Genomic DNA, 19,840 nt, shown 5'->3' on the forward strand with positions numbered 1-19,840 from the left:
AGCATTAACAAAATAAATGACTTTGCACTTTTCCATAATAAACAGCTTTCATAATCCCTAAACACGCACACACACTTTTAAGATAAATATAGTGAAATTTCAGTATTGGGAAAAACACCTTGTCAATTATGTCATTAAAACAAGCAAGAATATCTGTAAAGAATCCACAGGACCCTTAAATACTGGTTAACAGGGTGTTGGCAGGGTACTGACAGTAAAATACTGTACTTCTTTTTTCCTGTGTTCTCCCCCTCTAATATGACTGACAAGAGACTGGTATCTTGAAGTGTTGTTTTTGAAGAACCCTCTCCAGGCTTCTTGTTCCAGCAGGCCCAATTGTGCTGTTAGCACAGAGAGAGTGAGAAAAAGAGAGAATATTTCTGCTGTTCATGAAAGCAACTATGGAAATGGCTGTCAAAATGTAGAGCAGCAGGCAGCAACATACAATTATCAAGAAAAACTACCATGCTGACTTCATGTTGTATAGTTGCTCAACTGAGAAATCAGTTAACCTTTTCTCACACAACTTTCAGAGTCCTCCAGCTGGACTCAGTATGTTGAATGAGGGAAACCATCTCCAGTTATCTTACAGAAACACAGAATGATCAGAAATTTCCCCTGACATTTACACTTGTGCCCACTTTTTTTCCCATATTTTATTTGCAGATAGTGAGATAATTTTCTCCTTACATAGTTCTGTTTTCTGGAAAAATACCCCAAACAAATCAGCATGCTGTGGAGGAATGCACTCAAAATAGGTTTCTTTAAAGTTCTGGGGTTTGATTTCAGGTCTGCTGCTCTTTTTGGGGGAATCAGGGAGAGTGAGGAAACTACCTTTCTGACTCAATTTCACCACCTGTGAAATGGAGATAATACTCATCTTGCACATATTTTTTAGCAATCCAAACATAAAAACTGTATTACATGTGATAAACACTTTTAATTACTAGTGATAACGTTTAAAATAAATAATGACACCATTTTCAGTTATGATAAGCAATTAAATTCCCAACACCAAATTAAAGCTGGAAACAATAATCTTCATATTATCTTACAAAACTACACTTCTACAATTACAGAACTTTTCCTACTAAATTTTTTGCAGTTTTTTCTGTACAATATTTACTGTAGATTTTACAGTCTATCTAAATATGAAAAAAAATAGAGACTATATTATCTGGAAAAAAGTTCCAGTGAATAAAATTATTTCTGTCATATTTCCTTAGACCATAACTTGGTTACATAGTGAAACCGGGAAACAGTTTTCCCTCCAAAATCCATGCTCTGAATTATTTCTGAATCCAGAGACAGCTAAACCACAGCAGAAGCCTCAGTTTGGAGAAGCTTTAATAGAAGCACCGGGACAAGAGAAAATATAAAAATCTCCCATTGTATCGATTCTTAGGTTGGGGGATAAACACAGTATTGAGCCTGAACAGAGGACAGTAATATAGCACAGTTTTTAAGAGGCTATGTATAAGTGGTAGAGGATGAAACTGATGGTTGAAGTCCAAATAATACTACGTATCTCACAACTTGTTGAAAAGCACTTTTTTTTTCATTGGGGGAGATTCACAGCTGCTGAATTTTCTGCAGTTAATAGAGTCCTTTGATTCACAGCAGTGCCCCTTGCACAAAAAATACTGGCCTTTGTGTATTACCAGAAACTAATTTTCTATTTGGCTGAAAAGGGAAAAATGGGGTTATTGCTTCTCCCTCCTACAGAGCTTTTCATTATGCCTGATGCACTCAACTTCTAAGCTCTTCTGAGAAAAAAAAATAACTGAAGAGGCAAGAGGTAGAAAAATGAGCTTGTTAGCACATTAGAAGTGAAGTATCTTGGTGGGCCCTAGAAATTCCCAGTGGTGTGTTAACTTATCACTCTATGCATGCTGGCACTGATAGTCTCCCAATTGATCACTCTCTTTTCGCACCAAAGGTGCTGCCAGGAAGCAAAGGCTGAAGGCCCACAGGAGAACAGGCTGCTATCAAAACAAGCTGTTTTTAAAAGTCTGCTTGAATGGGTAAAATGTTTCATGAAAAAGTAGGGTAGAGACACCTACTTGCTTTTAAAATGCTCTACTTTCAGAGGTCTCTAAAGGAAACCTTTTAGTTTATCCTATTATATCCAGAGCTTATACACAAATAAGGCAAAATGAAGGAAAGTTACTGCTTTGAACATGACAAGGACATTCTCATTCTCCAGCCTTGGTATATATCTCCTAACCAAATACAGAAGTCTTGAGATAGATGCTGACTGAGGACAATAATGATGTTTTTGTTACCCAGTGAAGAGGATATGCTTGTATCAGTTCTAGAAGTCTAATTCAAATGCACACTTAGTACACCCAGAGTAAAGTAATTCAGCTAGCTGGGTTGCTGCTCATCCTAACAATCCACAAAACCATCTGCAGCTTGTTAAAAACAAAACCCACCTTAAAAACAAAACAAAAATCTGAGGCAAATGCTAAGTCCAAAGCTTGCTCTATTCTGCACTAAGAAATTACACACTCTCCTCGGAAGAACTCTGTTTCTGTATTAGAGACGGCATAGATGAGATACTTTTATGTTCTATACATTTATATTTTGAGAACATCCTAGTAATTTTGAAACTCCAATTCTGTATGCTTTTCTAGCTGAGATAATCTAGGGCTACACTGTATTTGAATGCAACTGTCTGCAAGAGTGACCATAAACCCACTGTAGCTAATTTCTACATTACTTCTAATAGGCTAGACATTTATTTCTTTAAAACACTGCTCTCTAGGAAAGACTTATTAGCACTTACCGATTGAGTGGCACATACAAACCCAATGGCTAGTAATAACAGCACAATGCAAGCTGTATCCTTACTTCGAGTGCATGTTGCCACTGGCATCAGCAATTAAGATGGAATGGGAAGGATGCATAGACAAACCAATGGAGAAAGACTGGCACAGAGAGTGACAAAACACTTAAACAACAGTGAGTATTTTGCTTCTGAAGAAGGTGCTAACTGGAACAAAACAGAATGGATAAAAATGTAAGATACACGTTAATTATACAGGCACTTGCCCAAATGTGTCAGCTAAAAACTTGCAGATTCATAACTGCAAAAAGCGTAACAAAAAAAATCTAATTACTTCATTATACTTTCTCAGAAGAAACTATTCTGAAAAATAGAATCAGTACCAGAAGGAATTAGGAATCATATCTTTACAGGTCACTCAGGTTGTAGTCACTCCAGCTAATATTTAATTTGCATTATGATCCCTTTTACTCATTCTCTAAATCTGTAATAATTTATATCAATAATTATCTGAAAAGATCTATTATCTGAAAATACTGTACTTTCCATTATTAGATCTGTTGACTTCCACTTGGGAACAAGCACTGAAAGCCTGGCTGTCAGATCACCTACTTCTGCCTAATCTTGCTGAAAAACTTCATCTCATGTCTTCACCTAATAGCTCTCCATCTCTGTTGATTGTATCACTTCCAAGATTCCTATGGCAAAATACATCTGCATCTAGCCATCTACCTGAACAAATTACCTAGGCTCTCACCTCACATCTAAGTTACTGCCATATCCTTTTCTCTGGCCTAAATAAATGCATTTTTAATCCTTTTATAACCTACTCAGAGAACTGCAGAATCCACTTTCTGGATATACTACTTAGATGGTGCATTCTCTCATATATTGCCACCAGTCTGCCACTCCCTAGCACAAATGCAGGCTACTGATTTGAACTTGATAGCCCACACCTATTCCATCAATTTTACCAAAACCACTTGCCTCCAGTCACTTAATGCAGTCACTCTCACCAATCTTGACATTTTTGGAAAGGCACTTTTGCACTTTCTTCTATGTGTCTTCTTACGTGTGGCATCAGGTCTCTGCAAGTGTCCACAAACAATCCCCTCCACAAACTCTCCCTTTGCTATGATTATTGATTTTTTACAATTTACTGTGTCATTTTGACTACAAATTTTCTTTCCATTCTTCTTTACACTTCTCAGTTTTAGAGCTGACTAAAATGCATTACAATAAATCTATCTAGTATTTTTTAGTTAAGGAGTGGATGCATGATTACTGCTACAGTCATTGATGGAATACCAATCCTAAAATGACATTAACCTGAGGCTGGAAAAAATGAAGAAAAAAAATAGTTTAAACATAGAATAAAATTTCCAAGACTTTATTCAAGGATATAGCACTTCACAACAATGTAATCTATTACCACAACTACTAAGTGTTAGATTCCCAAATGGGCTGGAGAAGAAATTCTACTGCCTGCTCCAAAAACCATTTGATAACAAATGCTTCCTGAGCATGGACTGGAATCTGGGGACTCTTCTCTCCCAGAAAAGTATCATAATGATTAGACTACATAGATGAGCACTTTTCCTGTGATTCAGAAGAAATCTTACTTTATGAAACAACCCTTTCAGCAGTGTCAAAGTAAGACACTTTCATGAAAGCTTTATTCATAAATCTTCCCTCCTCATACTTGCGTATTTGTATATATGTGCAGTATACATGCGCAGTATACCATAATATTACTGTATATTGGTATGTAGATGCTTTGGTTCCAGAGCTAGGAAAAAATGACAAGGTTTTAATGATTGTCCTGATCTTACAAAAAAAGCTAGAACACATAATTCTAAATAGCAAGATGGATTTTTTCAGGTTAAATTACAAACTACTCTCAGAAATACATGTGCAGCTGCATCCCTGGCAGTTCCAACTGTTAGCAAAATCATCTAAGAAGTCAATATATATTGATATGATTGTGGAGAGTATGACTTTGTCAGCCAGGCATTTGGAAAATAATTTAAGACAAGCAGAAACTGAACTGCTGCTCCATCCTTATCTGGAAAATGAAAATCCTGCACCTAGAGATACTTTCTTGTAGGATCAATGGACACCTGCAACAGGTTTTTAATTGCACATATAGACAATTTATATAAAAGAGTTTAACAATATTTTAAGAAAAGCTACGTAAAAAGGAACTCTCTTATTTACTACATTTTCCCCTTCAGCAAATTTAGAAGCACACATCATTTTTTATAGAAAAAAACCACCAAATCTGTAGTATTGTCAACATACAAAAGTGCTCCTGGGATAATAGGGACCAAAGTAAAAAAAGAAACAGTAAAGCACAGTGAATAGCATATGTCGGTAAGAGATTTTAAATTTTTTGCTCTCTGGCCCAAAAAGGTGTGCAAACCTCAGAATTTATTTTATTTGGCACATTTTTCCTAGTAAATTTCAATTCCTGACATCAAAGTGTGAAAGGAGAATTGCCTCCCCTACAAAAATAACAAATACAGGTTAGGATCAAGATTTTAAGCTGAAAGGAAAACTTAGCCCCAGCAGAATTTGACTTCTACAGGAACACTGGACAAAACCCACACATCACAGAAATGGAATTTTTTTCTGGGAAATCTCACTCTAAAAGAAGAGACTGTGCAGTGGTTGTCAAACCAGCTGAACTCATACTGAGTCACAGCAATTTGCAGTCTTTGTTGGCTCTCAGAGTTAAGGATGTAAGTTGGGCTGCTATTGATCCAGTGCTGGAAGCCCTGCAAGTAGCTGCGTTTTGTATGTAGGTGGGTGATGAGTATCAACTGGCCACACTGAGAGGAACAGTTAAAGTTCTCTTATATTCTGAAAAGTTACTCTGTAGAAGTGGTATCATGGTGTTTCCCATTTATTGCATTTCAGTAATTTCCACATCTAGTTTGCACAGTATACAAATAAAGAGGGTTTTTTTCTTCCAGCTGTATCTTCTGTTTACTCAAGTCACCTTGATATCTCAAAGTCAGTCTGGGTTCTTTTTTTTCTTAACTACTACCAATATTGAAAATGGCAAATAAGTATTTAGCTAGGTACATCTGTTTAGGCAGCTATGCTCTAAATGAAAGAAGCTTCTGCACATACAACTGTATGACTTAGCCACAGCATGAATGATTCATAAGACAGAATTCAGTTAATTCTCTTAATCTCTCATGCAAGTTATTTAGGTTAAAGAGAAAAAAAAATTACTATGCTTGACACTACTAAACAGGTGAAAGAATTAAAAATTTTACAGTCTTTTAAGGTGATTTTTTCCAACTGAACCATATTTTCAAGACAGCTCTTTTGCAATAAAATGTAACAATATATTTTCTTACTCATAAAAATATGAGATAAACCTCAGAGAAATGAAAGGTGTATTTCAAAAGTAAACTTGTTGCATTTGGTGAAAACATTTTAAAACTTCACAAGGGGCTCTACTAATTATCCAAAATCAGTAATTTAGTAAGTAATGTATATGTTACAATCTACTAATTAATGCAGATATCTCTCTAATAAAATGAGAATGTATATGGAAAACAAGTAACAGACCAAGACTGTAGAATTTAAGCAAGCCTAAAATGTATTATCTAGTATATTAAACGACATTCTTTTTCAACTCCAGTTGTAACTGCGAAGGGCTTTTTGAAGCAATTTCTGAGGTATATTTCTTCATGAAGAGAATAAGGGAATATATAACAGATAAATCTATACAAACTAATCCCATCATTCCAGATATTGCAATTTGTTTCCAAAACATAGTTGCATCATTCTTTGGATAAATATAATGAAAATTACTTCTAATTTTTTACACTACTAAACAGTTAAATAAATCTGTGATAAATTAAGTATTATCAGGCACTTTTGCCATTTGGAGGAGTTTTTTGTTTAAGATTATTTATCTTGTAGTTAAAGGAGATAATTTACATTATATCTACTCCATGGTTATATGGTTAAAAGTCCTGCAAGGTAAGTGTAGGCTAGATAAAGTTGCAGCCATTGAGTGTTTCCAAGTCAATGGTATTGTTTTCTGCCTAGTTTACTAACACACTACATATTGAAAGGCCTTGACTTTATTTGAATTTATGTAAGAATCTTCATTTTTACAGTGTGGGCAGTTTCAAAATTGCTAAATTACTGCAAGAAATTCTAATTGATGCTTGCATTTTCATTAAAAAACATTTAACATTCTGCAACACTGTCCTTCTAGGAAAATCCTTGTATTGTTTACTTTTATGTTGTTCCACCAGATCTTACAGCTTGCTAAATTCATCAGTGGTTTATAACATCTTCTAGGAAGAAAAAGCTGTGATTCATCAGTGCAGACAAAGCTGGGCTTTAATCCATTTCTATAACCATATTGCCAAGTCTATATTGTTTACATTGCGTCTCAATTAAGAGACAGGCAGGACACCTGGTACTTCTTTATCTAAGTCCCACGGGCTGCCAGATGACTCAAAATCCATAACAGGTGCTAAGGCAGTGTGAGTGGAGCACCATTAACACAAGCTGGAATTGGATAAAATTTGGATTGTGCTTAACCACTTAAAACACTCAATTATGAAATGAAAAATGTAACCACTCTGCACCAAGCTCCTTTACAGAAGGCTTATAAAGATATGTAGAATTAAAGTGCAAGTGAGCTGAACTTAAAATAAATTTTAATTTCAGTATATTCTTTAGAATATGAACTATATAAAAACCAATTATATAAAAAAGTTGGGGTTCTTTTTAAGATAATCATATAAAAAGAAATACTGAATTAATTATAATTCTCTTCATCTGATTAGGCAGCAAAAATGACAAAAATTATGCTCAGACTTCTAGCAATTTCAAAGTTAAGGGGAAAAAAATCAAAATAAATACTACTTATCAAATTCTTCAACTCTGTAGAACCCAGAAGTTATTTTATTTTAAGGACTTTGGCAAACGAAAGCATCTTATGGAAGGATTTAAAAACCAAGAAGTTCAAGTGAAAACCTGTATGACAGAAGATACGCCTTTGCACCGAAACATCCCACCGCAGATTTCTTTTCAGCAGTTTTTCATCTAAAGTGACTGAACTACATATTAAGCTTAGACTCTGACAGAACACACTGCATGAGAGAAAAAATGAGTATCAGAAATTTTACAGTGGACAATTACTTAAGAACTATCTGTATCTAAATGTGCAGTAATCCAATTAAGTTTCTATTTAATATTGTAATTATCAAGAACACAATATAGTGATTTTATTACCAGAGTAAGCAGCTACAAAGTACAGTAAACTGTCATTTAAGACAGTGTCAGAGTATCTATGATAAGCAGCACATTGGCTTAAACTAATGCACTATATGCCTCTAGGGAATGACAGGCTCAGAGACTGGGTTTTAACATCAGAATCTATCCATTAATCTCGACTTAAATATAATCTACTCTGCAGTAAGAGGAAGAATGGGCATTCAATGAATTATCTGTTTGAAATATAGCAGGAGCATACTAATACAAACATACAGCAGAAAGTACCAGTTTCGGTACCATTTACAGTGTATTGTTGGTTCTACAAACCATGAACTGCATTTTAACATGGAGTTAAAAAGGAAGATCAAATGGCTAGCAGGATTGGAAGGACAACACTATAACTCTGGCTGGGTGGCTAGATGAATGATGACAGTATTTAAAAATACTCCACTTGTCCATGTTTTAGTAACAGGCTAAGGACATGAAAACAAAGCAGTGAAGAAAACCATGCTGAAGCCCATATGTAGGCAGAATTCCCATCCCGACTTAGAGGGAGGATTTGTCTTATTAATGTATCCAAGATGGGAATCAATGAATCTATAAGGTATGTTGTGCTAATTGTTTTGAAGCCCATTACAGCTGCCACTGCTTCAGGCTCTCCCTGGAGTGATGGAGCGCTGATCCTGTGGTCAGACAGAAGCGCTCACCTGGCAGCTGTGGGTTTGCAGGAGGCAGTAAGGGAGGCACAGGACCACCAGCCATGGGACTGAAGTTTATTAAAGCTGTTGTACCAAACAGACCAACGAGAGATGTTAAGGTGTGGGCTGAAGTGATAACTGCAACAAACATGGAATACTACAGGCCAGAGGGGAACTGAATCACACAAACTAACTCCTGATGTTGGGAGAGGGATTTATCCTCATTTTGACATCTGGCATTACATCAGTTTTAACTCAAGTAATTAAGGTTGACAGGTGTAAAGAACACGGAAGCAAAACTAGTTCTCTTCTCTCTGGTATTAGCATGAATGCTTAAGCTTACTGTTTTCATGCATCCAAATATTTAAATTTCTACTTTAAACACCTTCTCTGCAAATATAGACATATTAATTGATGAGAAAAACAGCAAGTGTCTTTTCATGAAGAAATCACTACAAACTGCAAAATTACACAAAAATTATATTAGTATTAAATACTGTCCAGTAAAAAAACTGCACATACAGGTACATGTTCATTTGCCATTCCACACTACTAGTAACAAAAGAAACTTCTCTAATGAGAAATTCTGTCATTAATTCCAATATGTCCTTTAATGAACTTTACAACTACCTTTTTAAAATTTTATAGTTAATGAGAAGGTTTTCTCTTTACCTTGGGTTGCTGCAGTACCAATAGCAGATAATCTACTTACAAGTCTCTATGGAGGGCAGCAAAGTCAAGTTTAAAAATCATTTTTAAAACTCCAAGTCAGGCTTCTATTTAAATAGAGAAAACAAATACGAATTTTCAGATATTTCTCTCTTTTTCTATTTTGAACAGCAATTAGCAAAGCAGCCCCTTCGCCCTCCTCCCAAATGCTGTCAAGCTGTTGAGAGCAGTCTGCAGCACTACAATGGTACTATTGTGAACACAGCCTGGGCTTCCTTCCCACAGAGAGTTAAGTGGGCAGTTCCTGCTGCCCATGATTGGTGTCCAGTGAAACAATACTTAAGAGCCAGGTTTTATCAGTTCCACGCCAAAGAAGTGAAGCCAGGGAACCCAAGCCTTCATATCATGCTGAACCATATGCCAACCCTGCTGGCCCCTAAGGTTTATCACTAAGAATCAGGATCCATCGTGTCCCCTGTGAAATTTCACTTCACATACCTTCTGTGAAATGCATGGCTTTGCTGAAAACTGACCTTTTTCCACAATTGGCATGAACAGATGGATGGTAACTATGGTTTAGCAAGCCGAAATTAAGTGATTTTCTAATAGCATGCATTCTTCTGTGTTTGGGAGGAGAAGCATTCAGAAGGAGAGAGATATATTTGTGACCCATGGATCTATTCAGATGCAGTTAATCGGCAATTAAACTATTTTCTCAATGTCTAGAAAGTATATTGAGATTAATTTGATTGGCCAGGCTATGATTAGGACTCATGTCCTTCAGACTGCCATATGGTAATTCCAATTACTGTAACACTAACTTTTAATCCTTGCTTTATGTTAGCTTATTCCATTTTCCTACTACGTCTGTGGCACATACGGAATAAACTATAACCTTTGGTGTTATAATTTTGACCCTGGTGAATATTTTTACATGAAGTACATTCAATCTCCAGCTAGATATTTCCACATACCACCAGGTATTATATACAAGCCCTTTTTTCAGTAACTGAAATAACAGACCTGTAGGAGGACAAAGCCAACCAATGTGCTAGTTTCTACTAATCTATTTTTTTTTGGTACCTATCATCTTCTAATCTCTCTGTTGGCACTGGAAAGCATGCCCCAACTGTTTTGATTACCATATACAGAATGATGCAGAAACAGTTTGCCAATATCTTATTCAACTCATCTGAAAACATTACTCTATCTCACGTCCATTACGGTTTTGCCAGTTTTGATTGTTATAAATAATCTCCCACATTTCCTACCAATTTAAATATCAGAATCAACCAAATGCAATGCCATATACTTATTTTTATATATACATGGGTTTTTGTGTTTTAACATACAAATATTGCAAGTTGTTTGCACATCCCTTATCTATTATGAGAATTTATAACAAGAAAGGATTAAATCAATACACAATGCTGGTTTTTTGCAATGTAAAAACAGGGCTTAAATAGTTTAAAAACATTTCTTTCTTTACATCTTAGAAATATCAGGAAAAATTGTTTAATCTTCCAGGCTTTTATTCACAGACTTCTGAGAGGCATCAAATAAATCTGTATGAATTTTAACACCTTAAGGGGGCAAGAGCCATAACATTTTAACAAAGGGCTTTTGTTACCCCAAATATTTAATTAATTAATAAGGTTAAGTAGGTATTAACAAAAAACCTGTCACTTTGTGTTACACACAAGGCAATCAACTCTGTGTAACAATGGATTAGTTTATCTTTTTCATTCCAGTTTAAGAACTTGTAGCCTTCTCTCTGCAAATTTTTGTTTAAGAAAGGGATTTATAGACTTCTAAAACACACTTTATAATGAGCAATTTCACTACTAACTTTCAGCTTACAGTATACAAAAATTTTCTCCCTTAAAAACATGTTGTAACAAAGAAAAATTCCCTTCTGTCAAGTGATCTGTACTGACATATCCAGACTCAGAAGTTCTAGGAGGCTGATAAAGCACATCACTGCTTTTCAGGATAGCTCACTGTCCTCCTTCTATGCTAAAGGAGAATGCCACCAGCATATTTTGTAGAGAAATCAGTAGAACCAATATTTCTCCTTCAGTTGGATAAATTATATTTATGAAAGAATGTAGAAGTAAAAGAATCTAGAATGTATTTTTCCAAACAGTACAAAAATATTTGAGTCTCCCCCACAACTGTCCACAACATTAACAGAGCACTCAGGTCTTTATAAGTGCAATTAATAGTATAAAACTACATTACTACAGTCAATCAGTTTTGCATACTTGGTATTTTGTGTTTTTACCACTTTGAGGAAAGTCTCATGCATTTCATTAGGGAAGAGTAGCTAATAAATAAAGTGGTACTACTAATTAAAATATGTTGTAGATGTCTTGTGATAACAACAGCATTATTAAACCCATGCGCTTAAACTGCACCTCTTTAACATGTGCTTCAGGCCAGGCAGTTTCACCTCAGTGCCCGTCAAGGTCATGGAGCAGATCTTTCTGGAAGCTATACTAAGACACATGGGAAATAAGGTGGTGATTTGAGACAGCCAACATGGCTGTCCTAAGGACTAATCATGTACAAATTTGGTGGCCTTCTACTACAGTGTTACAGCACTGGTGCATGAGGCAAGAGCAACTGATGTCATCTACCTGGATTTGTGCAAAGCATCTGACACTGTCTGACATGATATCCTTGTCTCTAAATTTGAGAGACATGGATCTGATGGATGGACCACTTGGTGGATCAGGAATTGTCTGGATGATCACACTCAAAGAGTTGTGACCAACAATACAATGTCACGCTTCCACTCACTCCTCAAATTAAAAATGCATGAAAACCAAGTGAAATTTTGTGAAATTATGTTCACTACATGAAAATGTAGCAAACGCAGCAGCTTGGTACACACATCTGCAAGTATTTCTCCAGCAGTTATTTGAAGTGTCTATATGACAAACACTAAGGCAAGAGTTTAAAAGCCTATCACAAATGCTGGCTCAATCAGTTGTCTCTAGTGGCTAAAATCAAAGGCATTTAAAGTGATGCTTTGGAATTATTCATTGCAAAACAATCCTATTCTTTGAACAGGTAACTAATAAATGATGGCTGAGAACAGGCTTGCACTACCTCTGAGGTCCAATTGTTACTCAGAACACTGCCTACTTTTGCTCCCTGGTGTTGCATTTTAACTCTAATTGCATGATCAAGCCAATAAATTGGACTCAGGGGACAAAAAACCCTACAAAAGTACCTACCCTGACAAAACCAGAGGTTTCAAGAAAATGCACTTCAAACAGAACTGAGGCAAGACGAGACAAGCAAAAGGAGAGGTATCAAGGCTTGAAAGACAGTCATTAATACTGACAGATTACTGTAATTCTGGCTGTCAAGGTGATCGATTTAAGCAGCATATGCCAATCAATACTCTTCTCATTTACTGAGCAGCATGAGATATATAGTTAGGCAAGATGTCCCTCAGACAGGATTTCAAACCATACTTAATGAACATAAATAGCACAATTTATGCTTTGGAATCTTAGCTCTTTTTTCATTTAGCCTTTTTTTAATTGGGCAAACTTCAACATGATGTTATCCATACAAAAATTATTTTAGATTATCCTATTACACTGCATTGTCATTGTGTATACAATTCTTTTAGATAAGATATTTCAAACGGTACTAATTTTCCATATAACATATTAAAACATTAATCTTGAGTGTGAACATTCTTAAATGCAGCAGTTATTTAACTACTGTGCATTTTGCTTTTTTTGGCATTAGTGGTTTGCCATTCTGAGCACTTTAGCCATTCATGGTCACACAAGTAACCTGGTATTATATCTTCCTGGTGTTTTCCCAGCAATTTTCCTTAAAACAGTCTCTTTTTGTTCAAAAATACTAGTGAAAACACAGGAAAATACATTAATTTGCTGTATTACTTCAGAGGAAAGGTAGTGTAAAGGTAATAAAGATATAGCTATTACAGGCATTGCAAGGAGACACACAGACACACACAAACACAATTCTATAGAGATATATACAGATACAAGACTTTCCTCTTATATTTAGGTTTCTTATCACGTGCAGAAAAATTGTTACATGACTCCTTGAAACTGAAATACCTGAACAGTCCATTTAAATAATCATATACTCGTACACATCTTGGAAATCTTTGGTTTTTCATGTTACATCATTGTATGCAGGCATTTCATTTATCAATCACATTTATAATTACTAAAATATCAAGTAAGTTGTCAGCGGAACTAGGATTTGGGAGAACAGCACAACTGAGCAATTTGAAGTACAGGAAAGACTGAAAATCATATTCTGTACCTTATGATTCTTGCTTGAACTAGGAAAACAATTTCCACTGCTAAGCAGTAAAATAGGTTTCAGAAATAACTGTATTTTCTTGTGGAAAAAACAGCAGGGGTCATATGATGAACTCATCCATGGCTCTTACTTGAAATCATATCAGATAAGGCTACAATGGCAGGCATCAGGGATGGAATAAATATTCACTGAAATTCTGAAATTTTAAATTATTTGTATAAAATACATGAAGTAGTTTTTAAAAAGTTTATCAAGTGTTATTTTAATGTTATCTTCTCAGCTGTGATGACAGAAAAAAAAATGAGGAACAGCTATGTTAAAACCTTATTAAATGTCCTGTATCAAAAATATATCACCAGAAATACAGCAAACTTTGCAGTCTTGGCATATGGCAGATGAAAAAAATTCTAAACCAGAAAATACTAGAAGAGCAACTATAATTTCATGCATTATTCCTTTCACTACACCAAAACTACAAGAGTGAGCAATCCTTATGCCCCTCCCCTTTGATACACAGTTGTCATTGATGCAGTATCACTCTATTCACTTTTTTTCTTACAGATGCTCATGGAGCTTTAAGATAGAAAACTTATTGGAAGAAGGGAAACTGGCACTGCCAAAATCAGTGCTATCCAGTTTTAACTTCTAAGTTCCTGTACTAGTGAGAAATCTTCAAAATCCTCATAAGTTACAGTTTGAAAATGAAAATAAAACAAATATTCTTAATTAAGTGAAACAAATGTTGCCAGAAATCTGAAGAATACCCTTTTCTCACTGCATGTCATTAATAAAGAACACTTTCTTCACTTTTCCAGTGCCTGCAATTCTATCTTGAGACAGGAGATGGTCAAGCAGGCACAACAGACAGCGACACTACCAGTTCTAATAAAACCCTTTCTTGGGGCAGTTGAGTATCACCTCAAGAAAAAAAGCTTTTTCTGAGCAATCAGTTTCTAATACAGAGCAAACTTTTAACAAACCACTCATAGACATTATTCATAAGTAAGTTACTGCCTTGTCAGACACCACATGGGATTAATACCTTCCCTTTCTCTGGAAGACAACTGTCAAAAGATTAGTTACAATACATCAAGTACCAACTGATAAGTCATACAATATCAAGAAAGTTAGAAGGATGTCAAATTTTCAGTTTTGATAACAAAGATTAATTTATCTAATCATTCAGATTAAGATTTACTCTATAACATTTTTTAGATGGAATAATTAAAGCAGCACTATTTTTTTTTTTTTTTGCTATTTAAATTAATTGGTTTCATGTGACCAAAAAAAAATCTCCAAAAAGAAACACCAGTTCTTGGCAATAGGTCAAAGGCTGCAGATTATTAGAAAGAAGTGAAAATTATGCTATGATGATTAAGGATAAAACAGTCATGCATTTTCCAGGTATTCTAAAATGTCTATAAATTTCAGATTTAAAAGATGTTAAAGAGGATTTCTTACTGTGTGTCTAGCTTCTTACTATGTGTCTTAGGTAGCCTCTGTAATAGGGGAATACTAACTAAGACAGAAAGCACAGTGTCTGAATTGCACTATCTGAAGTGTAGATAGTTTGGAATAATTGTTAACACTCCAGAATTTGTGTACAATGAAAAAAGTGACACTAATTGTTTCACAATTGCAATTTCACTCCCACAAGGTTTCTAGTATTTGTCCTGCTTTGTTGCAATAATTGTAAAAAGCTGAATCATTGAAGGTGCCTACCGTGTCAAGATGTACCTCTTGGCATCTGGCTGACATCTGCTGTTTATTCAGGAAGTTCAAATAAAATTTTACATGAAGCCACAATTTCTAATGTTCCAAATATTTAGTATTGATCCATTTCCCACACATGGTTGATTCTGAATTCAGAATGTGACAAAGTGCTTGCTCTGAGACATAAGCCATGAATAAAACTATTCATACAAGAATTTCAATGCAATGTAGTAAATAAAGAATATTTAACAATCCCTAAATATTGGCCTTCTTCTCCATCTTAATGAAAATGTGATTGTTCTCAACATTTAGTTCCATTATTGCACCTGCATTTATGAGTGGTAGAAGTTTTCCTAGCATATATGCAGCTGGAGCATACTCAGGAGATAAGCATGCACTTCTTAAGACAATGGTAAATGCAATGAGAAGAAGAAACACATCAGCTATGAGACAGGGAGGGGGGTTACTGCTGCTTCACTAGCAAGACACCACAAGTATTTTGTCTTTGTCACCTCCTTCTGTGTGCATGTGTGCCACCTGTTCCTGAGGGGCTACTAGTATAAGAGAGCCAGGCCACCAAAAATTATTGGGGGACCAGAGAACCCCTGAAGCAGAAACTAAAGCAAATTCTACACACCAAAGCAAAAACTCCACCCAAAATAGCAATATTCTCTTCACACAGCTGCAGCAGTGAGCGTGTCAAGAACCAAATAAAGAAGGACACCTGCCATGCATGACTAATGTTTGCCAAAGAATTTAGTAAATTTTTAATCTTAGAACATGACCATACGGAAACATATTATAGTATTCTGAGCAAACAATAAAACCACAGAGCAGATAAAACCTTTAAAAATCATTAACCAAATCAAACCTTCAAAGTGTTTTGCTATCTAAGTATCCTATCAGAAATGTCAAAATCATGTCAGAAAGAGGAAGCTGATTGACAGAATATGTCAGTCTCAGAAAGCTACTTCAGACTGTACAACACATACTCAAAGTTGGAGACGGCAGTAAGAGGGAGATGAGCAGAATTTCTGGTATCCATGCAACCATTATTATACCATTCACACATACTACCATTGCCACATTGTGATTAACAGACGAGCGCATTAAGGAAAAAGTTGCAATCAGGTTATGTGAAGAGGTCTGAATATCCCTGCTGATTACAAATGACAGATGATTTTTTCAGTCAGGTCTGCACTTAGAAAATGCACTGTTTCGGACGGTAGATAAGCTCTCCTTGGAAGTAGGAGGGCCAACCTCAGTGCCAATTTTTTCCCATCCCATACGCAAGCAAATCAACACAGTCTTTAATTAAGAGTTTACAGTGATCTGTCACCACAAGATCTACAATGTGATACTATAAACATTCTTCAAAAGTGGATAAGCATAGGCCTACATATATATCTTTAAGTCTGTACTACGTTAAAAAGTGCCCACCATGTATTACACAGCACCATAAAACAAACCACATACCTGCAGACAGAGAGATATCCGTACACTGATGCTGGCTTTCAAATTAACTATTTCTGCTGGTCTACTACTGTAATAAGAAGAGCTAATACAGAAATGTAGTGCCTGACATCTGTTTTGTTTGACAAGTCTCAAGTACTCTTGTGCCCTTAACATCCACATTCAACTGGATATCATCATCTGAGTTCCTAATAAACTAACACTGCTCAGTATATTAGACACTCATAAGTAAGTAAATGAAGATCAGTTTCAAGAACATCATGTCCAGATTCTCTTTCACTGACACTGTTATGGTCCTGGACTTGTGCAAATCCTTGATCATCAGCTTCAGTTTTCCATTTCATGTACCTTTTGAAACATAGCTTTTTTGTTCCCTTTTCCCTCCTTCTTCAAATGTATTGTTTTCATCACTCTGAGAGCTCTTTTTCTTTGCTCTGGCAATACTCCAACATGAGGAAAGGCCACCTTGATTAGTGAATCCTGTCTGTCTTCTGCAAGAGACATTAATTCCAGTAGTGTCTCCAGAAAAGCTATTTAACCACAGACCATAAAATACGCCTGTTCCCCACACCCTTTAGTCGACTACAAACTTAAAAGCCAGTGGTGAACTGCTGCAGCCATAGCTAAAATATCCCAGAGGAAAAAAGCAGGGGACAATAAAGACAGTCCTTGACGTCTTCAGCTCTGTGCTATCGCAGGAACATAATTAGATTCAACTTTCAAATGTTCCTAGATAACAGGCTATGTCCATGTTACAGGAAACATCCACCAGTCTTAGCCATTCTTGTATGAGGGAAATTCCTTCTTGGCCTCAAGTCTGGCCATAGGTTGAACACCAAGAGCATGTCCATGACATTTTTAATCAAGAGGTTTTTAAACTACTGAGACTTAGGCCAGACTTTGAAGTTAGCATTTTTTGCTGTTCTCCAGTGACACAACTGACTCCACCAGAGCCTAATTCAAGCCAGGAAAGTTTGAGGTTTTTTCTAATTTCACACCAAGCAAACAGCTTTTAAAGAACTTCCCACAACCCCATTTTAATTTTTAAATTATTACACCAAACAGTAAATCTAAGATTCTCCAAGCCAGGTGGAAAAAGAATTCCACTGACGACTCAACAAAGCCACCCTTTAGTATCAGTGCCCAGCCAACTGGTACTTCGTAGGCTTACCAAGTGATGACATGAAACCCACCAAACAATGCTACCTAAAATCAGATACACATAATGCTTTCCACTTACCATGCTAACCATACTAGGAGACATATCAGCATTTTAATGGAGGCCACACTATGTCATAAATGACATACTGTGCTTTGATGCATATTAAGAAGTGCAATTTGGAAAACTGAATTAAAAACGCAGTGCACAGTTCTCTGGAACTGGCTGATTCCTAGACATTGAGCCGGCAAGCTACATCCAAGGAATTTAACAAACCTTTCATATTCTGTGAAGTTTAAACCTACAAGTCTGTGGGGTTCTTTTGGTACTGCAAGTTTACTGTTTCAAAGTAAATAGTTTTCCAATTGCTCATCACTATACATCAATATAATGCTCTAAACCATCACTTTTGATGGTTGTTGATGACGATAATACATTTTAAATTCTTTGACTGAGCTACTTGAGTAATGACAGAAAGATCGGACCTTTCCAAACATGAAAATACAATGAATCAACGTGTCATCTACAGAAATGGCACAAACGTCACTTAATGTGATCACATAAAACACATCCATCATTAATCTGTAAATCCATTTCATCATATCTAATCCAAAACTCTGCAAGTATTAACAGTCACCAATAGAAAAAACAGTATTTTAGCAACAATCTATCACATGACAAGTATTAGTATTTACAGCTTGGTTGGAAAATAAGCACAGAATTCTTTTGGATCAAAATTTAAACTTATCTTTCAATTTATGAAATACAAAAACTTCTTGTTGATTTAACTAATAAGTATATAACAGAACTCAATCTTAAATAGGGAAAAGGGTATAAGTGACTGACTTACCTTATGTTTTTTAATTTATGGTTGATAAATCTATTCTTCCAAGAGCAGCCCCTCCAAAAATACAGTTACAACAACAACGAGACAGCCTTTTCTGACACATTTACAAAGACACTAACATGATTTCGACATCAACTTTGTATTCTGAGCTGAGTAACAAAATCTGTATGACAGAAGTTTAATAAACTTCTCGCCTTGAAGGAAAGCAGCATTCTTGGAACTCGAAAATAAAACTAAGTCACACTAATACTGGATAAATACCTAATATCTTAAGGAAAGAAGGATTATTAACATCATGATATTGCTATTTTAGAAAGACTACTCACAAAAAAATAATTTTGTTAACAAAAAGTGACAAGTTCATGTTATAAAACATTAGGAACAGGCAATTATTCAACACTTAATCTATTATTTATTTAATTTTAAAAAGGTGGTCTTCATCTCAATGCTCTTCTATGGGTTTAAGTTCCCTAAGGGCACCATCACAATTTAAATACAATATTTTCCCTATATTAATCTAAAAAAAAAAAAGAAAACATGAAGATAATATCTGTAGAACTGCAAGGGAATGTATATGCCTTGGAAACCATTTGAGTGAAAGGATACAAGTTTTGGTATAACGGGATTAATGATTTCAATGCACGGCTTGCATTTATAGCTGTTGCACGAACCATAATAGGCAGAATTTTTCCATTCACAATAGCACCATCAAAGAGTGGACCAAAAAATGGAACCTGAATAAAAAATTAAGAAGTTCAACATAAAGTAAGATCGTAGCTATAACAATTAGCAATCAACATTAACAATAGAGCACTCAAATATATGTCTTTTTCCCTCCTCATTGCTAGATAATCAAACCAGTTATTGTGTTGCAAGTCAGACCTTTTCTCTTGTGGAAATATACAGCCATATAACTGCTTGAT

At 35.5% G+C, this 19,840-nt stretch overlaps 1 protein-coding gene across 16 annotated transcripts in view; it reads right to left on the reverse strand.

The window, feature by feature from the left end:
* Nucleotides 1-19,840, reverse strand: part of RALGAPA1 (Ral GTPase activating protein catalytic subunit alpha 1) — a 139,125-nt gene that overhangs the window by 13,573 nt on the left and 105,712 nt on the right. For all 16 annotated transcript variants that reach the window (XM_042046974.1, XM_042046979.1, XM_042046980.1 and 13 more), the window contains one exon: nucleotides 19,524-19,651. In XM_042046974.1, the coding sequence (XP_041902908.1) occupies nucleotides 19,524-19,651 (128 nt within the window). The remainder of the gene's footprint in view (nucleotides 1-19,523; nucleotides 19,652-19,840) is intronic.

Source organism: Corvus kubaryi, unplaced genomic scaffold, assembly GCF_017639235.1.
Source record: "Corvus kubaryi isolate FWS band 111438036 unplaced genomic scaffold, C.kubaryi_AGA036_p1.0 66, whole genome shotgun sequence".
Taxonomy (NCBI): Eukaryota; Metazoa; Chordata; class Aves; order Passeriformes; family Corvidae; genus Corvus; species Corvus kubaryi.